General features: G+C 37.2%; 1 protein-coding gene across 1 annotated transcript in view; it reads left to right on the top strand.

Annotated features, from left to right (window-relative positions):
• ADCY2 (adenylate cyclase 2) overlaps positions 1-20,970 on the top strand; it is a 206,834-nt gene that overhangs the window by 98,019 nt on the left and 87,845 nt on the right. The window contains exon 4 of the mRNA XM_036400040.2: positions 2,765-2,914. Coding sequence (XP_036255933.1) covers positions 2,765-2,914 — 150 coding nt within the window. The remainder of the gene's footprint in view (positions 1-2,764; positions 2,915-20,970) is intronic.

Here is a 20,970-nt window from a genome sequence, read left to right as displayed (position 1 = left end):
AGAAGTATATAGTGTTGCTTATTTTGTTTAGTAATGTTAATTGCACTTGCTATTGAACACTCTATTGGCAGGATGCATTTCCCTCAATAGCAGAAATATTCGCTCAAGCCAGAATAAATACAGGCAACAAAAATATGTTTAGAAAGTAGTTCATTCATTGATTATTTTTTAAATTTTATCCCTTAGTGACACATTTCTGAATTAAATCCATGCTTGCCTAAATAATCAGGGTGTTTTAAACACAGTTTCTACCTGCATATTCACTTACACTTTTACTTGTTACATCTACACTAAGTATGGCAGTGGCTGAGATACCTTGCACTGTCTTCCAGCTGCTTAATTCAGGTACTGGAAGCCATTGCAGAGCTTCATGTGGGCTGAATTACCCCACTGAGTATCTGAAAAGCCTGGTTAATTAGCTTCCTTGCCTGTCACTCGTTTCCATCTATTTTCTCACTTCAGCTACTTCAATCATAAAACTGTAATTTGTTTTTCTATGACTGTGAAGATGATACTTATAATTTACTCCTCCATCTACCCATTACAGTATATTTTTTTAAATTTTGATTCATTATATTCCCAAAGTTTTGCTTTAAATTGTCTATAATATTATGAAGCTGGACAATTCATTAATAAGTGTATGTGCAGACTTTCAACAGTGACATCTAACTAGAGATTATGACAGCACACTGTTGATTTCAGTTCAATTCAGTGATCATTTATTTCTAAACCTTCCTGCTATGTATCTCAGCATTTTCTATGCCCAGCAATCTTTATTTTCAATCATTTTTTTCTACTTCATAATTTCATTTTAAAACCCTTCAATGATTGCCAGTTGGAAGATCCTTACCCCTGTACTGTGATCTGTCATGCAAGATCTTTGTTCACTACTACATGTCTGCTGACATCAAAGCAGAATCAAGCAATTGTGATTTACAAAGAAATATAAAATATTTTTAGGTCAAATACACCATGATCTTATATGTTCACGGGGTTTATTTTAGATTATTGGCTGTTGCAAAATGTTTAATTAAACTATTTCTTATTTCTCTACTTTATAACAGAAGTTCTTCAGAGAAATATGTAGATTTTTCCCCTTGTGTTTAGATTTATCTATTTTAGAAAAATTTAAGAACTCATATGTTACTTTTAGAAACATTAAAATGCCATGATCTTAAAATTTTAGGAAAGAAAAAAGTTCTACCAAATTGAAAACATTGATCATTTTTGCAGTAAAGGTGAATAGCTACTGCTTTTAGCTTTGTGGAGCCATGAAAGGTGAGATGTCAGAAATGTCACAGATGGAAGAATAAGTATTGCATGTAATGATGTTAAAACCTGTGAGGAAAATAAAAGCATACATTTAAATCTTGCATTTTAATGTTACCATTTATTAAAGAAACATTAAAACTCCATGGGAGGTTTTTTTTGTGAGTAAAATGTATTCCACAAGGAGATGGATTTCTGTTAATACAACAATATGTCTTTTTCCTCTGAGCCACCATAACACCCTGTTGGACATTTTTTCTGATCTGTCTCTTTCACCACTAGCGATTCACAAAAGATTACCTGGTACATAGGTACACCAGGACCAAACCATGAATGATCACCAGGGAAATCTATCATAACCTTCATTATTAGATTAGCTGTGGAGACTTAACAAAATTTTTGCCCCCTTTCTACGTCTTTTTCTTCCAGACCATGAGTGCACGACATCATATAGTGCTTGTAATCCGGGGTATATGATACACTAGGGCTTTACAAGGAGAGAAAATAGAGAACTGCTTTGAGCAGACTGCAGCTGTATCTCAACTTCAATTTAATATTATCTTTATTATTACTTTTATTATTGAATTAGGAATTGCCTTCATTACTTTACTGTGTTTCTTTAGCTCTGAGTGAGCTCGAATGGATAAATATGTTTCTTTTATTTGCAGCAATAAGCTGGGTACAGTTAAAAGTATTAGCATCATCACACAATATTGTGTCCTTTTCAAAAGTCAAGTGCAAAAAAGGCTTGGATATTTTTAAGCAAACTTACTTCTCATGTTTGTGGGTTGTTGCTTGCAGAGGGCATCTGATGCTGCAAATGTGACCCCCTAAATCTTAAATCTTTAGGTTCTGTGTTTTAGGCAAATGTAATTTTTTGGTAGTAAGGAAAAGTATATTCTAGTAGGCAGCTGCCAGATCTTGCTCCTTAAACACTGCTTATCATCACCAAGGTTACTATTTATAGCTGACTGATGGATAGCAGTGGATCAGGCTGAGGTAAAATGCAGGTCAGGCTTTCATGTGTGTGGGTGAAACTTTTCACCCCTTAATCATATGGCACTGCAAAAGAAAACATTGCTAAAAGAGCATAGCAATAACACGGCTTCCAATATTGCTATTAGGAGCCCTATCTATTGTTTTACATGAGTAGGTGATGATCCCACCTAATTAATACTCAGCAGTGAGCTCTAACATGAGCTGAAATTCTTTTTTTGGAAAACGTGTACCTCATTGAGTAGGCAAACATGTTGTTCATTTTCATTCCCGTTTAATCCTAAATTAAAACAGTATCCAGCCTAACTGATTCAGTGATTCTATTATTGCTTGGGATGTTGCCACTATTTTTAAAGGCTTTTTGAAAGGTTAACCTTGGCTAGAAACAAACAAAAGCAAAATACATAACTGCAGCAATCTTTCATTGCAAGCTAGGATTAATTTCTCTTAATACATTTAAATAAATTCCCTGACACTTTTTTTTTTTTAATCCCCCTAGATCTTGGCAAATGTAATAATTTTTATCTGCGGGAACTTGGCAGGAGCGTACCACAAGCACCTCATGGAGCTCGCGCTGCAGCAGACCTATCAGGACACGTGCAACTGCATCAAATCCCGTATCAAGCTGGAGTTTGAGAAGAGGCAACAGGTAAAGGAACACCCCTGTCTGGGTCTGCTTTTCTGTTTGCACACTTTCCTCCCGTTTGTTGCTATGTAATCCAGCTTGTTAATGGGAAAACACTTATTGAGTTACTTAAACTTCATGAAACATGCCAAGTCTTTTGAACATGGTTGTGCACAATTTTCATGTGACTGTAGGAAAGTGTTACAGTTATTTCTGTTGTCTAAGTATGGTTTTTTCTCACTTGTTCTATGAAAATATTTTATGATAAAGAGAGTTAAAAACACTGTATAAATCCTGTTTGCACAGCGTATCTTTTGTTGTCCTCATGGAATGAGCTGTGAGATGTACATGTGTGCTTTTGGGAATCTTCAGTTCTTCATGCCCAAGACCAGTGCTGCAAATCACTGCAGGAAGATATTATTACACTGTTTTTGAAAAATATTTGAATCCACAATACTGATGAATCATGTGATATAGTTCTAGAGGTCAGGTTTGTCAAGAGGAGTTAGGGAAATTGCATAATGATACTGTCATTTATTGCAGCAGTTAAATAAAAGAATTCTCTGATTGCTTTATATAGTTCTTTTTCTCTTTGCAAGTTCTGTACAGTGCCTATCATCCTGACAGATAGATGCCTCATTTAAGAGAATTTGAAATACAAATCAGTTCATCAAGTAGTAAAGAAGATAGGTGCATTTTGCTTTGAAGGTCACCAAGACTCAAACTTCCATGAACTGTTAAGGATCAGAGAATAGAGACATTGACAGGTGACTGTGGTCACAAAAATGCTTGTGTGTACCTCGTGAGTCCCAGCTGACCTTAATTGTCATGTCTGCCTCACAAATGCCAGTATCTGCTTTAAATTAAGGTTTGCAAGATCCATCACCAACACTTTTTTTTTTTAAATAAGCAAATGGAAATTCCACACCAGGACTTTACAGGTCAGAGGGCTGTCCTTATTCTGCTGGGCACTTGGCTTGCATATTGGCTGAAGTTGCTACAAAACATTTCAAGTAATCTTAAGGAGAACAGTTTATAGTAAAAGCAAGTTTTGATGATTAGATACAAAATTTGCATAAGGCACTATTGCAGGAGAGGTTTGTAAGAGCAAACAACCTCTGCCTCCAAAGCTGTGTTCAGGGAATGGGTGGACTTTGAGCTCAGTTGTAAGGGCCTGGGTTTCTATATTGGTAGCTTTTCCCTTCAAGATTGGGAAACACATTGGTTTATCTGCAAGAAGCAGGAGCGTTGTGTTACTGGACACTGAATTCAAAGGAGTAAGGATGCTTTTTGTAAGAAGACAGTACTTACAGCAGACATGGTTCTAGCTGATGTTTTCTGCAAATGGATATTATTTTTCTAAATATTACTAGTTTCTATGGAAAGTAACTTTGGTGTACTGTCACTTCTGAAGATCTTGCAGAAATGATTGAGAACCTGACAGTGAAGAGAAGCAAAACTACCAGGGATTGTGTGACAGATACTTCCTCTTTGGGGTTTGTAGTACTTGTGTTTTAAAATGCTGTAGCCTAGCAAGATGGAAAGAAGCAAAAAGTGATAAATGTTGTTGTTCTTATATTTATGTTCTTATATTCTTATGTTGTTCTTGTATGTTCTTAATTATATGTATATTTAGGTGTGTGCTGTCATGTTTGTGTTTTGATAGGAATAACTATCACTTTAGTTAAGACATCTACACAGCCCTAAGTAGCGTATTGCAGGGCTGGATCAGTAACAGATGGGTCAATGTCTTACTGGAAAAAAGTCAAGTATTCTGTGGAATCAGTGATCTTTTCAACCTCCAGTGAGCTCAAAAAGAGCTCATTAGATCTTCAGATCTTCTATAGATTTCTTTGGCCTTTATCTCCTCAACCCCTTAATATGTGTCCCTTATCTCCTGTCAAGTTTTTTCCAACCAAAAAATGAAGACTTGTACCTCCATATCATCACACTTAGGAACATTAGGTATTCAAATGTGAAAAGGTAAAATGAGGATTCATTTCATAAGATGGCTGTTTTTTTTTCCTCAGGATTAACACACGTCTTTGTTTGCAGACATTAGTTCAGAAGTGGATGTACTGTAGTCTGCTTTTAACACTGCTTGTTTTGCCAGGAAGATACAAAAGATCATCCACATTGTTACTATTCAGGAAGCAAGTCAATCATATTGGTGACTATTTTTAGAGAACTGGGATACAATGAAAGAGCACGGTGCATTTTAAAAAGCATTGGTTTTGATCAAAGCCTTTATTAGCCTGTAAAAGGTTGTAGCATGACCCTTGATTCTACATCTCTGTAACAGGAACAAAAAAATTAATTTAGTTTAATTTACTTTGCATAAGCTGCTTTTGTATAAGCGCAGAGCGTAGGATGTACTTCTGAATGGTTAGGGCTCCAGGTCAAATTTGCACATTTTTGCAGATCATGGATGTCATGTATTTTATAATTGTTTTCAAGAGATGTACCATTTATGTTTCAAATTATTATGTGAATTTCCTTTTATGTTTGAGAGTAGACTCATACAAATGTAGACTACTGTTGTTTTTCAGTTATTGGGGTTTCTTTTGTGTATCTTTGAATAGGCTTTTTGAGAACACCATTTTGATAGATCAGTAGATAAGTCTATTAAAATACCACTAAACAATTTTGTCAAAGAACTCAAGAGAACCCTCAGATTCATTGTTTTCAAGTGAGACCAACGTACATTAGAAAAAGGTGAAATGGGGGGGTGTGTGTATACTGAGGTACAAGTTGGACATACTGTACCCACACCACTGTGTATTTCTGCTGTTGGGGCACAGCAAAGGCTGGGTGCCCCCAGAGGGATGGGAAGCTGTGGGTGGTGACACCTCCCGGCAGGGCAGGGGCCACTTTTGAACTCCTGTGGTACAAAGGAGTATTTTCAAAGCCCACTTTGGTTTTTTGCACACACCTTTTATGTCTTTTCAGAGTTTATAAAGGAGAAATGTGGAACTATTCTGACCTCTTTTTAATTTGCAGCCTTATTCTGAGATACATATTTAAAATAGCCTCTCATAGTGTTATTTGTCTCCCTGATAAAAGTCTGGCTGACAGTTTGTAGGGGTAATGACTCACTGGTGCTGAGTGCAAGATCTTAACGCTGACAGTGGTATAATTGCTCTTCTCTCTCTCTCTTCTGGGGCTTTGCATCGTGAGACACAGGAATATACACTGAGAGGTTCTTACAACATTGCAGGGGGGTGTTCATAAGGTGTTGGTGTTCAGTGAGTTCTCTGAAATGCTGTCTTTGAGAAGGAGGCAGTATAATAATGGTTTTAGAAACAACACTCAGGTAGCAGATGAAAATGAATGAGGTTTCAGATCATTGAGTGGGATTTTGATTTTTTCACTGAAACATGGTGAAGCAATGCCATTCATTAGAGGAACTGAAATATTTCAAAATTGTTTTTGAATTAATCTAAACAGAGAAGCCTTATACATTTGTGAAGCTTAAGGCTGTTAGTAAAGAATAGAAACATTGAAATACGTAATTTGGAACTAATATATGAAATGTGGATTCCTGCAAGTTTAATCAATGCATTTTAAAAAGTAAGCTACTAATATTTTCATGAATATACAATAGTTTTTCTAAGATATTCCTCATTTTCCTTTTCCTCATAGCTTCAAGGCTAGTAAATGGGAAAAACAAAAACTAGTGTTGTTTTTTTTAAATTTTAGACTCCATTTATTACTTCAGCAGTGTTTGAGCTCATACACGCGTGTGGTGCCGGTCCTTTCTGTTAATTGACATGTCAGTGTAGGGGGATAGAATATAAGTAAATAAAGGTAGTATAGAAAGTAATCTTACCCCTAAGGAGTTGCACCTGAGCAAATTATTAAAGATTTAGGAACAGGCCTGACTTTAACAGGCCACAGCTGTAGCCAATGAGAAGAAGAGTGCTATAAAAGAGTGGGTTGGTTGGTTAGTTAAAAGGGGAACTGGAGTTAGTTGGCTACTGTGAGGAGAAGGAAGAGGTAGTGCTTAGAGGAGCTGCCTACGGCAAACATCAAGGAGGTATGAAACTCTTGCAATAAGGAGATAACAATATGCAACCTTTGCAATATTGCAATATAACGACAACATGTTAGTACTAGAAGTAAAGCCTGTTCTGAGGAAGTGTTGAATTTTGCACGGTGGACCATGGGGGAGATGGCTAGAATATGCAAACAGAAACTGGACAGGGTTCACTGAAGGGCTACAGGGACTGCAGGTCATGACAGATGCAGGTCATGACAGATGATGAGACTTGGGGAACTCAAGGTTAGCCTGAGAGGAAAGGCTTGGAGGGGATAACTGACATCTGCCTGGTACCAAAGGAGCTTGCACAAAAGGTGTGGTCAGATTTCTCTGAAAGGCATACAGTGAAAGGATGAGAGACAATAGGCTTGAGCGATGACAGGATAAATGTTGGCTGGAAGGAGATAAAAGATTGTTCCCCAAGAGAAGGGCTAAACATTAGGAAAGGCTGCCTGGAGAGATGCTGGAATCTGTGAGTAGACAGATTTTGAAGTCCTAGCTGTATCAGATCTTATGCTTCAATTCTTGTGAGCAAAAGAGTGCACGTGATAAATATAGAGCTCAGAATCTCATTAGACTAATTAAAGTCTTAACAATCTAATGAACATACAAAAAAATCTAGTTACAATAATAATAACTGTCACAGTCCATGCTAATTAACACAAAGTAGCATAAATAGAGCTAAAAATGTTATGCAAAAAATATTTAAGTGTATCGCCCTTTTTCTCTGGTATTACCCTCAGTCTTCTGTAACTATGTACCCCACAATACAGTACTGCCACTGCCATGGGCTTTGTGCTTAGTTTGCAAGGCCCTAGGGTTAAAGCTCTCTGAATTTTTTTTACCTTCCTAGAACTTTATTTTTACTTAACTGCAACAGCAGTATTTCAAGTATAACAAGGTAGTTATAGGTAATTATTTTTTTCTTATGACACAGCATAGGTATTACGTAAATAATAGTAACGAACAACTACTCTGTGAAAAATGAGATATTTGCAACTGCAATATAAGGTGGAAAATTGCAGACCTGACATGTTAGTGGAAGCCTTAAGAAATGAACACACAGAATGCAGTGGGGGGCCATACATGCACGTGGTGATTGGACATGGTGCACAGGCTTGGCACTGCAGACTCCAGATCTATAACTATTTAGATCTATAAGTGACCAGTCACCACTAGTCATTTGAGAAATACAGATCTGGACCTGGTCACAAGTGTTTTTAGGGGCAACAAAGAGCAAGAGCATAGACTTGCAGACCAGCAAGGAAAGAGCAAGGTATAAATGTGTGTGATCAGATATCTAAAAAGTACTGTGGAGAGATCCTAGATTGAGGAATAAGTAACCATCAGCCTCAACATCAGCATCATATTTCTCCTCATAAAGGGCTGCAGATGCTTATGGCTTGCTGAAAGTCTTTCACCACCACTGCCAGGCTGAAATCCATCCACATTAGGACCCAGAGGAACAGTTAAAGCATGAGACTTCTTTACTAGAAAAAGGGTTGTAAACTAAGAAGTGTATGCATTACAATTTAAACCATATTATGACTACTAGGAATTTGCTTTCTTAATATAGAAGTATTTATTTCTTTATTGCTTTTTTTTTTCTTTATTTTTTTCTAATAATTACAGCAGGTGTAATACTGATATTTGAATTAGATTAATATTTCAGTTATGCTATAAAGAAGTATAAACTAACTATAAATTCTTAGCTTTAGATATGTGTGGGTGTGTGTATGTTATCAGGCTTGTTGCCTTTTAGTCCATAAACCAGATTTTGGATATTATTCTTCATGTGTCCCTCTAGATCCTGAAACTGATGATATCAGTGTTACGAAAGCAGGTGTTTCACAGCAAGAGATCTCAAGTTCATTTGCAAGATGTAAATACTGGTAGTTTGAGGCCCCCTTGCTTTTCAGTTTTTTTCCAGAGGGATTGTTTGTCCCACAGTGTCAGGCCTGAGGTACTCCCAGAGCTAAGGCACTGTAGAGAGGCAGCAGGCACGTACACAACTAAAGTTTTAGTTTGGTTGCTGCCACAACTGAAAATCAGGCAAGGCAAGCTCAGAGAAGGCTGGAGACCCAGTGTTGTATACAGAGTTTGTGGTGTTGTGGTAAAATTGTATTTTCTTGGCTACAGAAGCTCTGAGCAACTTCATCTAATGTTGAAATTGGCCATGTTTGGAACAATATGTGGGACTGTGCATCTCAAGAGGTCACTTCCATCCTGAATTTTTCAGTGTGTCTTGGGTTTTCTTTAATGTATTTCCTATAACAGAGTGCTGTGGCATACAGGAATACTATGATTTCAGTTAGAAAGAAATGAAAAGGTAAATATCACTTTGAATCATATCCTATAATTTAAAATGAATGTTTTTTGAATCAACAAAAAGTCCTATCAGGTGCATTTTTTCCAAGTGTCTCATACTGAGACTTTGCTTATGCCAGGAATACAGTAGCTATTTTTGATGAGAATAATATTAATTTTGCAAGGGGAATATGTGTTCGTTAAGAAAAGTTATTTGATAATCAAATAGATACCCATTGTTACTTCATTATGTTCGGGTTGTCCAGTCACCGAGGAATTTGAGACAGACTAGTCATGATGATACTATAATAACAAGAGTCTGAAATTAATATTTCCCCAAGGCTCAATATTTGGTACAAATCTGAAACTTTGATTTCAAGTTTTATGTCACAACCAAGACCTGTAGATCAAAAAGCTGTAACAAAGGTAGGATTGAAAGGTACAGAGGCTTCACATGTGCCTGGCTGGCCAGAGCTTTTTTTAAGGTAGAAAAGATGCTCAGGTTCTTGCCTGCAAAAGGATTGTGTACTGCATTAGCAACCTGCATCTTGGTTATATCCCTGCAGTCATTCTTTCCTAATACTTCACTGCTGGAAAAGGTGCTTAGGAGCTTCTGCCCTGTAGAGATGGAGCAGTGAGGAGGGTGGTTGGCAGCTTTCCAGTTTACTGCTGTGGACAACTCCACAGGTCTAAAAAGTGTGGGATACTTCCCATTCAGTGCTTTTTCAGGGATCTGGGAAATGACCTTGAAATTTATAGCAAAACACTATTGATAGATGACCACTTTTCCTAACCATCATTTTCCCAGTTTTTCTCTGCTGAATTGTTTGTAGGAGCTACGAGAGACTCCTTACATAGAAATAAGGCTTCGTCATGTTTTGAAATATTAGAAAATGTGCCTTTCACCCCAGGGAATGTATATTTCACTGTAAGGAGAAGAGATGCCAATATTGGAAGTCTAGTTACCTACATGCAGACACTCATATTGTCCACAGTTCTGAAATTAATGGCTTAGCAAATGCCTTGTGTAAGTATCTACTTCACAGATCAATAGAGACACTCCGATTCTTTCATGTAATCTTTCTTCCTACCTCAGGACTTCATTGTGAGAAAAGGTCATTTAGCATTTTGCAGTGAACTAGATGAGATTTCAGTTGCTACTCTGTGTGTTGATCTGCAGTAATTTATTACATTTAACATGCTTGGATAAACTGATGAGTTATACTGCTTTGTTTTATGAGGAAAATGCGTAGTTTAAGCAGATACTAAGTACCACATTTTCATAGATATCCTGATAATTTGGATGAAATACATAGCTGGCAGGCAAATGTTAATTTTTGTCATGGCACCTGCAATTTTGTCAGCCACATTACAAAAACTAAAATTAATAGGTGAAAAGTCATTCTTTTGAGAGATGTCTTTCGACAGCAAGTCCAAAGTTTTCAATTGTTCATTATTCTCATAATTAATTGCCTCATTTTTAAATTGCCATTTTATTTATAAGTTATTGAAGTTCAGGTAGATCCCTTTGTCCTTACTAACCTTGCTCTGTCTTTTTCAGATCTCCACATTAAAAATTATTCTCTACAGATAGGGATTACAGGGTACTGTGCCTACAGAAACTACACATAAATCACACAGATTTTGATAATCCAGAGGCCTGATTATTATTATTTTTTGACATATAGAATTGTTCAGTCATATCATAATTATTTTTATAATATTGTAAATAAATTAAAACATCTTAAAGGATTCTCTGTAATGAGGATTTTTCAAGTATTTGTTCATTTGTATGACCTTGTAATGATTCATGATTTTTTGTATCATTTTTACAGCAAGTGAACTGAACACACTGTTGTCAATTATGTTCACCTAAGGAGATAAAGATCCATAAAAAAGTCTTCTTGCAAGTCTCAGGGACACATTGGTTTTGTTAGCAGCAGCATCATGCTGGGAGATCCTGCTCATTTGGGTTATGTACCATGAACTCTCTATTCTGTCCAGAACTACTGCTTTCCAGCATAAATGCTTCTATATTGTAAATAGATGTTTTAATTCTGAATTCATTTCCTTTGGGTGTTTCAAATACCTTGTGTGGCACTGCTCACAAACAGTTATGTATTTTTCTAACATTGCTAACAATCATATGATTTCTAAATCTCTATGTCAATCCTAATACATTTTGTTCTTTAAATGATTCTTCACATGGACATTCACACTGGCAGTGCACGTAAACTAAACCGCTTGAGCTGGGTACATTTGAATCCTGTTTGTCACTGTGTTCTTCCTCCTTGCTTTTCTGTGCTCAGGTTATAATGGAAAGGTGTGGTCACTGTCTTTAAGATCTTCTTGGGAATCTGGCTATATTGGGACTTTTCTAGAAGTTCATGTCTGTGTCCATGGCCTAGTTAAATATTACTTCCAACTCTTTTTAGACTGTAAATCAGTTACCTTTCTATTTTTGTAGTATTCTTTTTCTTTCTTCACTCCGAACCCCTACCTCCCTTTAGCAATTTTATGGATCTGAAAGGCTTCATACTGTAGGAAAAACCATTAGGAGAAAATACAACTCTGAAAAATATACTATCCCCAGGTGCTTTCAACCAAAAGCACATGCCAAGTGGTAGATGTCAAGTATAGAAGCCCCCTCAGCTACCTTCTAGGAGCTCAGTTGGTTGTGTTCAAGACTAACTTCTTTCTAAGACCTGCTCTGAAAGCTGTAAGAACTTAGAGTACAGTCTCCTCACTCCTTCCCTTAGGAGTTGTTTTTTTGCTGGGGCTGTCACCCTTGTTCCCCTGCTGAGGTGCATTGCAGCTGCACTGCAGTCATGTCATTGCCTTCTAACTTGTGAGTCTGGACCCCAACCCACAGATTTGACTTTCGGAAGGAAAAACCCTTTCCTGCCATTTGGAGTGGTCATTGGATTCACCTGTTTGTGCTCCAAGATGGTGTTAGGAAAAGTAATCTTTTCCCATAGGTCTCTAAGCTTCTCTTTAGGCAATTCCATTTCTCCTTGAGGTTTTGGTAAGAATTGTGCATGTGGATGCTTAAGGAAATGAGAGGGAAAAGCTACTTAATAATAAGCAGAGGTTCTTGAACTGTGTTGCCCTCAAAGGTGCTCACAGGCCTTGCCAATTCTTAGAGCTGTGTTTCATGTTTTATTATATTTTAGCTTTCTTTTAAACAAAAGGTCTCTCAGATTGAGAGGAATGTGAATTTTTATGGGGTGGAAGGGAGGTGATATGGGCATGGTGATTCTGTCAGTCTTTGAGCTAAGAGGTGTATGTCCAACCTCAGATGCGTGGGCATATGCACACCTACAGAATGGCTGTGTACAGCAGCTCTCAGTGTAGGGGATGTTGAGGCAAATGGGGTTTTTTTTGTTAAAAGCATTATGTTTATTTGTTCTTCCAGATTATCAAGTAGCTTTCTGGAAACTTGTGATGTCTCAGGCTTGCTACACAAAATACTCGACATAAAAACATGTTTCTCAGTAAATTGCATTTAGAAATCTGCCAGGAAGTTCGATTGCAAGCCATTCAATCTGTGCTACTGTGCTAATTTTTAAACCAGAATGTTGTATAACAGTAAATCATATGTTTGTATAAATCTAAATTATCACATGAACAGTCATAATCGTTGACAAATGTCCTCTTGTTAAAAAAAAAAAGTCTGATTGCCTCATTAAGGGAAACAAACTCAAGAATTACAGCTGCATTGGTTCTTGAGGTAGTTCTAGTTGAAATGAAGCTTTGTGCATTATTATAGGTGAAAGTAAATGTGACATCTTGATGAAAATTAGACTTTACTAAAATGTGGTAGTGGGGACAGTAAACACCTTCTCTGAACTTCCTCTCCCTGTATTTCCTTGTTTCACTGAAACCTGATACTTGCTTTCTAAATCCTTGCCAGAGCCACTAATGAATTCTTTCCGGCCTCCTCCTCTCATTTGAATGTTTTCAGATGGCAGAGATTCAAAAAGAAATAAAAAGGAAAGAGAAGTGAGAGAGAATGCAAAAGGCCACAGGCTTAACTATTTACAACTTTTACGTTCATCTCTTTTGTATCTACTGAAACCTATTTTGTGAATTTAATTTGTTCCTTTTAAAATTTGTGTCTAACTGAAATGCTCAAAGAATTTTCATGAGCAGAATTGGAAGCTTAGAGTAGACCCTACTAGATCTGTTTTCAAAATACAATTTATAGAAGGCTTTATTCCTATGTCAGAATGTTTTTTTGTAAAATATTTAGAAATAATAATTAAAAAACAAGTCTCAGATATGAAGAGGTGACTTCATCTTTCTCCTTGCTTGGAGACCCAGCATACTTGAAGGGACCCAGAGTATTTGAAACATCCTCAGCAAGTGTCTGTCTTAACTGTCTCTACAAAATCTGGAGCTTCTATACCTTTCCTAGATGATGTGTTCCATTCTGCTTTTATCTTTGGGGAATATTTTCCCTTTTTCCTGACTTAATAAGCCACAATTCAATCTAGGCCTGTGAATTGCATTGGATATAAATAAAGTTTATTCCTTTCCCCTTTACAACCTTATGTGTGCCTGAAGGCTGTTGGCCCCTCTCAGTTATTGCTAAAGTGATAAAGTAAGTACTAAAGGCAAGCAAGCCCAGTTTCCTCCACTGTGGCTTGTAGGACATGTTTTCTTGGCCTTTGAGGCAATTTTGTATTGTCTAACTTTCTCCAGCTGGTCCATGTGATTTTTCTATAATGCTAAATACTTTGGCAGCACTATGAGGTTTTTTAAGTACAATTTGACATTTCAGAGGACAAGGACCTTGGAATATAATGTGCTATTGTCCTTTCACCTTTGCATTTCCAAAAGTTTGTTTAAAAATCAAATTACTGGAGGTCAGATAGAATCCCTAATTAAATCAGTTCCATTGTCTACCAGTGCTGGACTGGAACTGTCTCCACAGTTTCATTTCTCTTTGACCAATCCATTCTAGCAGTTTTCCTGCTTTTAGAGTGTAGTTGCGTAAGCCACCTTGCACTTAATTAAAATAGAGAAGTGATTTTTGCTTATTTGCTGTAACCAATATCTAATATAAATATGTAGTATTCATCTTTTTTTCTTCTAGAATGAGAAAAAGAAAATTGCCCCTGGTGCTTTGAACAACTGCAATTGAAAATGGTTTCATATTTCAAATATTGTTAATATAATTCAGCTGTCTGGGTATGATATTAAACTGATCTAAGAAAAACCCAAAATAGCTGCAACACTGATGCCCTTTAGTCAAATACTGGGAAGTCTGCAAGATCCCTCAAGTCTCGTACCTTGGAATTGCAAGAAATTATGTTCTCCCTGCCTTTTTGTAACTTTAGATTCCTCCTTAACACTGTGTAATGTTTTCTTTTTGCAACTGTTTGTGTTTGAAGGCTCTTCCAGTCTAATTCTGTTGACTACGTAAGAGTCTTCTGCTTCCAGCTATCGTGCGTTTGTGGCTGCTCTGTATTTTAATAAAGTGACTGTTGCCTTTCTCCTGTACTGTTATTTATATCCAATGCATTGGATTTTCTATTTTACACTAAGTAATAAAATCTGATGGAGCAGAGAATTGAGGATGAATTTTCCAAATCCATCACTTTGAGTACCCCAGACCATCCTGTAAATAACTTCATTGAGGAGCATTCCTTTTCCTGTTGTTTGCATTTGTGCATCCTTAGTGTTTCTCAGATGTTCATGTTAAAATGATCTCAAAAGGAATTTTATACTCTTAAATATTCCATTTCCTTCTTTCATGTCTCTTTCTGCCAGTAAATAGGTGTCTTCTTCCATGCTTCCTTTCATCTTTTGGGACTGATCTTACATTCCTCATGTATATCTTCTTTCAAGGTACATTTTGTTTCTATAAAATCTTTCACAGAGACCTTTTGCCCTCTGAAAACTTTGACAGGTTTACTCTTTGAGAAAAAAGAAGTTTGACTTCTACTACTGTATTTATTTTGTTTGTTTAATCAGAGTAGTTTTTAAATATTTGTGAATATCTGACATGCAGGTCCTGTTCAGGCTGTATTCAGCATCCTTATCCCCTTGTATTTTTAGATGGCCATTCAATAACAACCTCATAAATGTACAATGACCTGCCTGCTACTCTCCCCTTGATAGTCTGCATAAGGAAGGATAATATATTTTGAAAACACTGAAATGCAAAAGATAAGGTCCCAGCTACTGAATGTTCTCAGCCTCTCCTTGAGTATAAGGAACTGCTCATGAAATATGAGCAAGAGGAGACGTGAGAGTGTATTTATCTATGGCAAGTTTAACAACAACAGGAGGTATGGGCTGGGTAAATGTTACGGGCCATGGTCTGTTGTGGGTCATGCTGCATAACCTTACTAGGGGAAAAAATTTAAGCTAAGTTCCTTCTCAGTTCTTTAAGCAAATTGTAGAAGTTCTGTAAGTAAGCCTTGATTTATTGCTGAACGTTGTCTGTGAGCATCCCTGCTTGGTTAAAACAGGGGAAAGAAAAACAAAACAAAAGCATATGCCTATGAAAAAGTGCAATAGATAATCTTAGGCAGATGCTTCCCCAGTGATCTGAGTGCAAGAAAGTGTATGACCCAGTTACTTAATGAACCAGAACTGATGTTGCATTTAACCGATTTTGATCTTCTCAAATCCCATGGCACACTTTTTCAGCTGCATAAGGTGTGAAAAATAATTTCCTTTTGGTTTTAATTATTGACTGCATAGTTTAATTTTGTGACTGCTTAAGTAAGTCTCAGTCTAGAGCTCAGATTACTGTGCCTGTTTTAAAGTTTCTTCTTCCTTGCTACTTTTATTGGATTTTTCAAGTTCAGTAGTTACCAGTTTTCTCATTATAGGTCATCAAATGTGACTGCTCAAGCAGTAGGGCAGTGCTAAATTTGTGTAGCCGTTTTTAATTTTCTGCTTTTAGCAGCAGTACTGTATTGATGACTTTACACAGGATAATAAATTTTCAGGCTCTAATGGTGCCTAACAGTCCCAACCCTTTTTTTTCAACACTGAATAGGAAGTTTCCTGTAGTATTTAGAGAAAAGTGTAATATTGAGATGCTTTAGCCATGGCCCACAGCCAAACAGCTACTGAGCTGCTCACTCATTGCTCCCCAGCCACAGCAGGAAAGGGGTAGAAAACGGGGGATAAAACAGGAATGGGAAAGCCTATAGATCCAGACAGGGAAATCATTTACCAGTTACCGCTGTAGGAAAAAAAAGATTTAATCTCCTGAGAATAACATAGTTTTGGCTAGTTGAAGCAAAAGAGACAGATAATAAAGCCTCATCTTTCCTCCCACCTTTCCCAGGCTCAACTTCACTCCTTCACTCCCAGCTCCCCTACTCTGTTCAAGCACCATGGAGTGGGATAAAAGGTGGTCAGTACATAGGAGCTCCTCTCTGCAGCTGCTGTTTCCCCCTCATGGTTTTCCTCTGCTCAGTGACAGCTCTCCACTGGCTGCAGTTTTATCAGGCATATCCATCTGGTCTGGCATTGGGCTGTAGCATGGATGACTGCTCCAGAATGGAGCTGTTCCTCCTCTGCTGATCTTGGTGTTCCCTCTGCTGGATCTCCCTCCTTTTGTTTCCTCCTCTCTCTGTCTGGCTTTTCTTGTCCTTCTTCACACGCATTTCCCTGGAGATACCTCCAGCTTTGCTGATGGACTCAGTTGTGTTCTGCAGTGGATTTGTGGCAGAGCTACTGACCTCTTTCCCCAGAGGCCACCTCTGCGTGTCCTCAGCCTTGCCACACATTCCCAATGGAAGCAGAGGTCTCACAGAAGGGGCTTGGGGTCCATAACAGCTGCTGGTGGGGCTGGGTGGGAGGGAGCTATTGGTGACAGCTCTTTGTACACTGTATTATGTGCCTTGTGAAACCATGGCCTCAGTCCTCTGAGACCTTTCTTCAGCTATTCCCAGTCCCATCTTTTTCCTGGTTAACTTGGTATCATCAGAAAAGAAAATTTTTCTTGCTCATTTTGTCACTTTACTCTAAAACCTGTTCTACTATAGCATTAATTTGTATCAACTTCTTTGATTCTACCTCAGAATTGCTACTTTTGCATCTTCCCAATTCCCTCTTTTTGGTAGGAGCATATAGTTACATAGTTTTTATGAGTCTTTCTGCAGTATATTTCAATCTTCCTTTGGCCCTCCCAGCTCTGTGTTAAACTCCTCGAGAACAAAAATCTTTCTTTTCTGTTGCTCAGAGAAAGCTATTTCTCCAGAACTTTGTTTTTCATGTTTTTTAATGATTTCATGATTTCTCTATTCCTAATGTTTGAAAGAATGTCAGGTTTGGAAGAGTGCCTTTCTCCAGTTACATATATTTGATCCTTTAGAAATGCTGTAGCCAGAGTAGATCCTGACACCTGCCTTCCTTCCCAGTTCTAAGGTTTATTGGCTACTGTGATCTTTCAAATGTGAGAGGACTGAGGGAAAATAATGTTATAAATAGGTTTTGTTAAATTCCCTTTGCTTTATAGGTCACATCTGGTTTTGTTTGTGAGTCAGTCTGTCACAGATACCTTTAATAATGCCCTTTACAGCACTGAAGGGAACCCTCAGGCAGCCTGGGGCTGATAATGCTGCAACAACTGTGGCTGCATGTCTTTTTTTACGTAATTAAGAAAAAGGCCTGGTGCTCACAGGGATTCTGTGCAGCTGTAACACTCTCCACACTGACAACACTCTTTAAAAGCACAGTTAACAGTGAGGAGTTTTACTCCAGGGGAGTAACTCCTCATCACTGATTTTGAAGTGTAGGGATTGCTGGGCAAAATCTGTCTGTGAAGAATGGAATTTTAAATTGATAATAACTTCACTTTACCAAATTTACCAAAAAAAAATTAAATTTGCATCAGTAGTTTTTCTGCATTCTTAAGTTATTCTTTCAGGTTATTTTAAAAAGCATTCTTCCACAGACACCACACAGTAAGAAGGAACAGTTGTTTACTGATACCATGGGAAAAGATACATTCATCTTGTTAGAGGAGTTATAAAAATAGAAAGAAAGAGTTAGTATGCCTGGTTCTGTTATTGTGACATGCAAATACTTTGCAAATATGTCCAAGGATTTCTGAGGTTTTCATTGTTCTAACAAGATAATATAATCAAAATCACAAGTGTTTGGTTTTCTTTTTATACCAGCTTTTTAGATTAAACCTTTCTTTTATACATAATCATTTCTTACTCTAATAATATATGCCTTCCTAATGAAGTTGGTTGCTTATCTTGTGTGTGTCCTGTGATAAAGTTTCTCTCCGTTTTCCTCATTTTGTATAAGCTGTAGGCCTAATTTTTCTTTCCCATATGCATTTCTGGAGTTCTTGTAAATTAATGTGTGCATCTTCAGTGAGTTTGAGGAACAAACAGTATGTCACAACCCAATTTAGTATCAGTAGCATATGAATAACATATTGCTCTTAGCTGAAGCCCCATTGCATTTTATATGCAAAAATCAATTAAATATTATTGTTGTTGTTATGTTTTTGTTCAAACTCTGTGCAAGGATTCTTAATTATGCCAACAGAATATCATTAAAAAGCTGTGCAATGCTATAAATAGATGTACTATAACTTACTCACATAAATCACTGCACCACAGTTTCTTCCTAATTTTTTCCATTCAGTTAAAATTTTCATCTAGCCATTAAAAGACAGAAGCACCTTGTTGCATAGCATGGAATACATTAGCATTTTAAAGATATGACTGTCTGAAGGTGAATTGGTTGACAAGTAGGAGGAATATGAATGATAATGCACTGAAAAGGAAGTGGCAGAACTGTAGTATAATATGCCTGTAATGCAAACATGGATGCAGTAGGTAATTCTCAGGAAACTCCGATGATAGTTAAATAGAACCACGCATGTTTGGGATGCTGTTAAATGCAGACAGTTGTAAAATCTGCAAAATTTCAGCTATATTGTCTGAGACATACTATAAAAAAAGAGAATCATGTCAGCTTGATCCTGGTGGAGACTTTGGTGAAAAATTGGATGTTGTATGAATACGTGTAGGAAATAAAGTACCCATTTTGAGAAGGAGAGGGACTTTTCTACATGATGATGAAAACATAGAAGCCACGTGATAAATGTCTGTTAGTCATAGTGAGAATTTATGCTGATTTCCAGAAAAAAGCATCCTATTATTTTCTATGCCAGCAGGAGTAAACTAAGTACTCAGAATTGCAGTGACAAGGTAAAAAAATCCATTATATGGAAATAGATAAGGACTTCAGCCCTTTTGGGATCTTACCTAATCCATGAGGTAGGACAACTAGACAATAAAACTGTGACTGTGGAGAGCCATGAGAAATATGGTGAACCTGTCTTGAACTTGGGATGGAGGAAGCTGAAGGACTGGCCACAATATACACCACTACTGAAAGTACACTGCAAGTTTTCAGAGGAGATTCATTATCCTTTTAATGCCCAAAATCACATTAAAATGTGGTCCTGCTCACTGACATCACTGTTAAAATGAAGAAAGCCCTAACAGCATTCAGCATGCACCAAAGGGTATTTATCCTCCACAGGTGTCCCTAAAGCTCCTGAAGATGACTGATCCTGACAGAGCGTTACAGTGGATCCTCAGACTTGTCCCAGAAAGTGCCAGGTTTATCATGAATTGATCCACTTCAGTGATACTTCTCAGATTTAAAAATGTGAAGAAATGCAATCCACGTTGAAAATGATTGGGACATTCAGAAAACCCTCTTTAAATCCTAACTAAAAGTTGTGGTTCAGGGGCAAAGAGAAAACAGACATAATAGTGCATGTGCACAGCAGACTTCAAAACCACTTTAGTCTGTGGTTTCAGATCTGGAAAGGCTGTTGCTGAGCACCTTTGCTCTGTATAGGATGGGACAAACATTTAGTCCATGAAAGGATGTGACCAGAGTTTCCCCAGTTACCCACTGATACTCATATTTGCAGCATCTTTATCCTCATGTGCCTGCTTCAAAGGGCATTCAGGGAATGAGAATGGAAATCTCTGGGAAAGAGATTTACTGGGGAGTTCTCAAATAATTTTGGGTTTTTTAATACTCATGAAAAATTCAGTGCAAGATCAGCATATGGTTCAGGCACTGACTTTGTTTAGTATATTACAGTTTTTAGACAAGAGCTGCACTGCTGCTGGATTCAAAGAGAGAACCATTGCAAAACACCTCTATCTTTACTTGATCATAAGCAAAGACTCTGCACATCATTGTTGTCATTTAAGTGACTCATTGTTTTTCTCCCTTTCCAGGCAAAATATCTGAAATTTTCTTTCATAAATTAAAACTTTTAAAACTTTTCACCCTAAAAATGATACAACTAGGCAAGTATCTGCAATGAAACACATTTTCACTGAGAGGAAAAAACAGAGGGTAATGTAAATGAAAAGTTTAGCTTTAGTTGACAAGAAATGCACCAACTCACTTGCAGTACTGTAATATGGTGGCTTTTCTTAAATGATGCTGGAATTTCAACCTGTTTACATGGATAGGTAATAAAACACATTTTTAAGAAGCAGGAAATAAAATTATAATATTGATATATGAAATTATATGATCAATATGGTATGATGCAAGTTTTTCATTCCATGGAAATGTGTGCTTCGGTTGGTTGTGTGATTGATTAGCCCGAGTTTACTGAATGAATTGGCTTCTTAGTCTGGAAAGCCACACATTAAAAAATAATTAAAATACACTCTTAAAGAGGCTTTTATTTTTTGAGATAGGTTTGGTA

The sequence above is a fragment of the Molothrus ater genome, chromosome 1 (assembly GCF_012460135.2).
Source record: "Molothrus ater isolate BHLD 08-10-18 breed brown headed cowbird chromosome 1, BPBGC_Mater_1.1, whole genome shotgun sequence".
Lineage (NCBI taxonomy): Eukaryota > Metazoa > Chordata > Aves > Passeriformes > Icteridae > Molothrus > Molothrus ater.
This window is presented reverse-complemented; position numbering and strand designations above follow the sequence as displayed.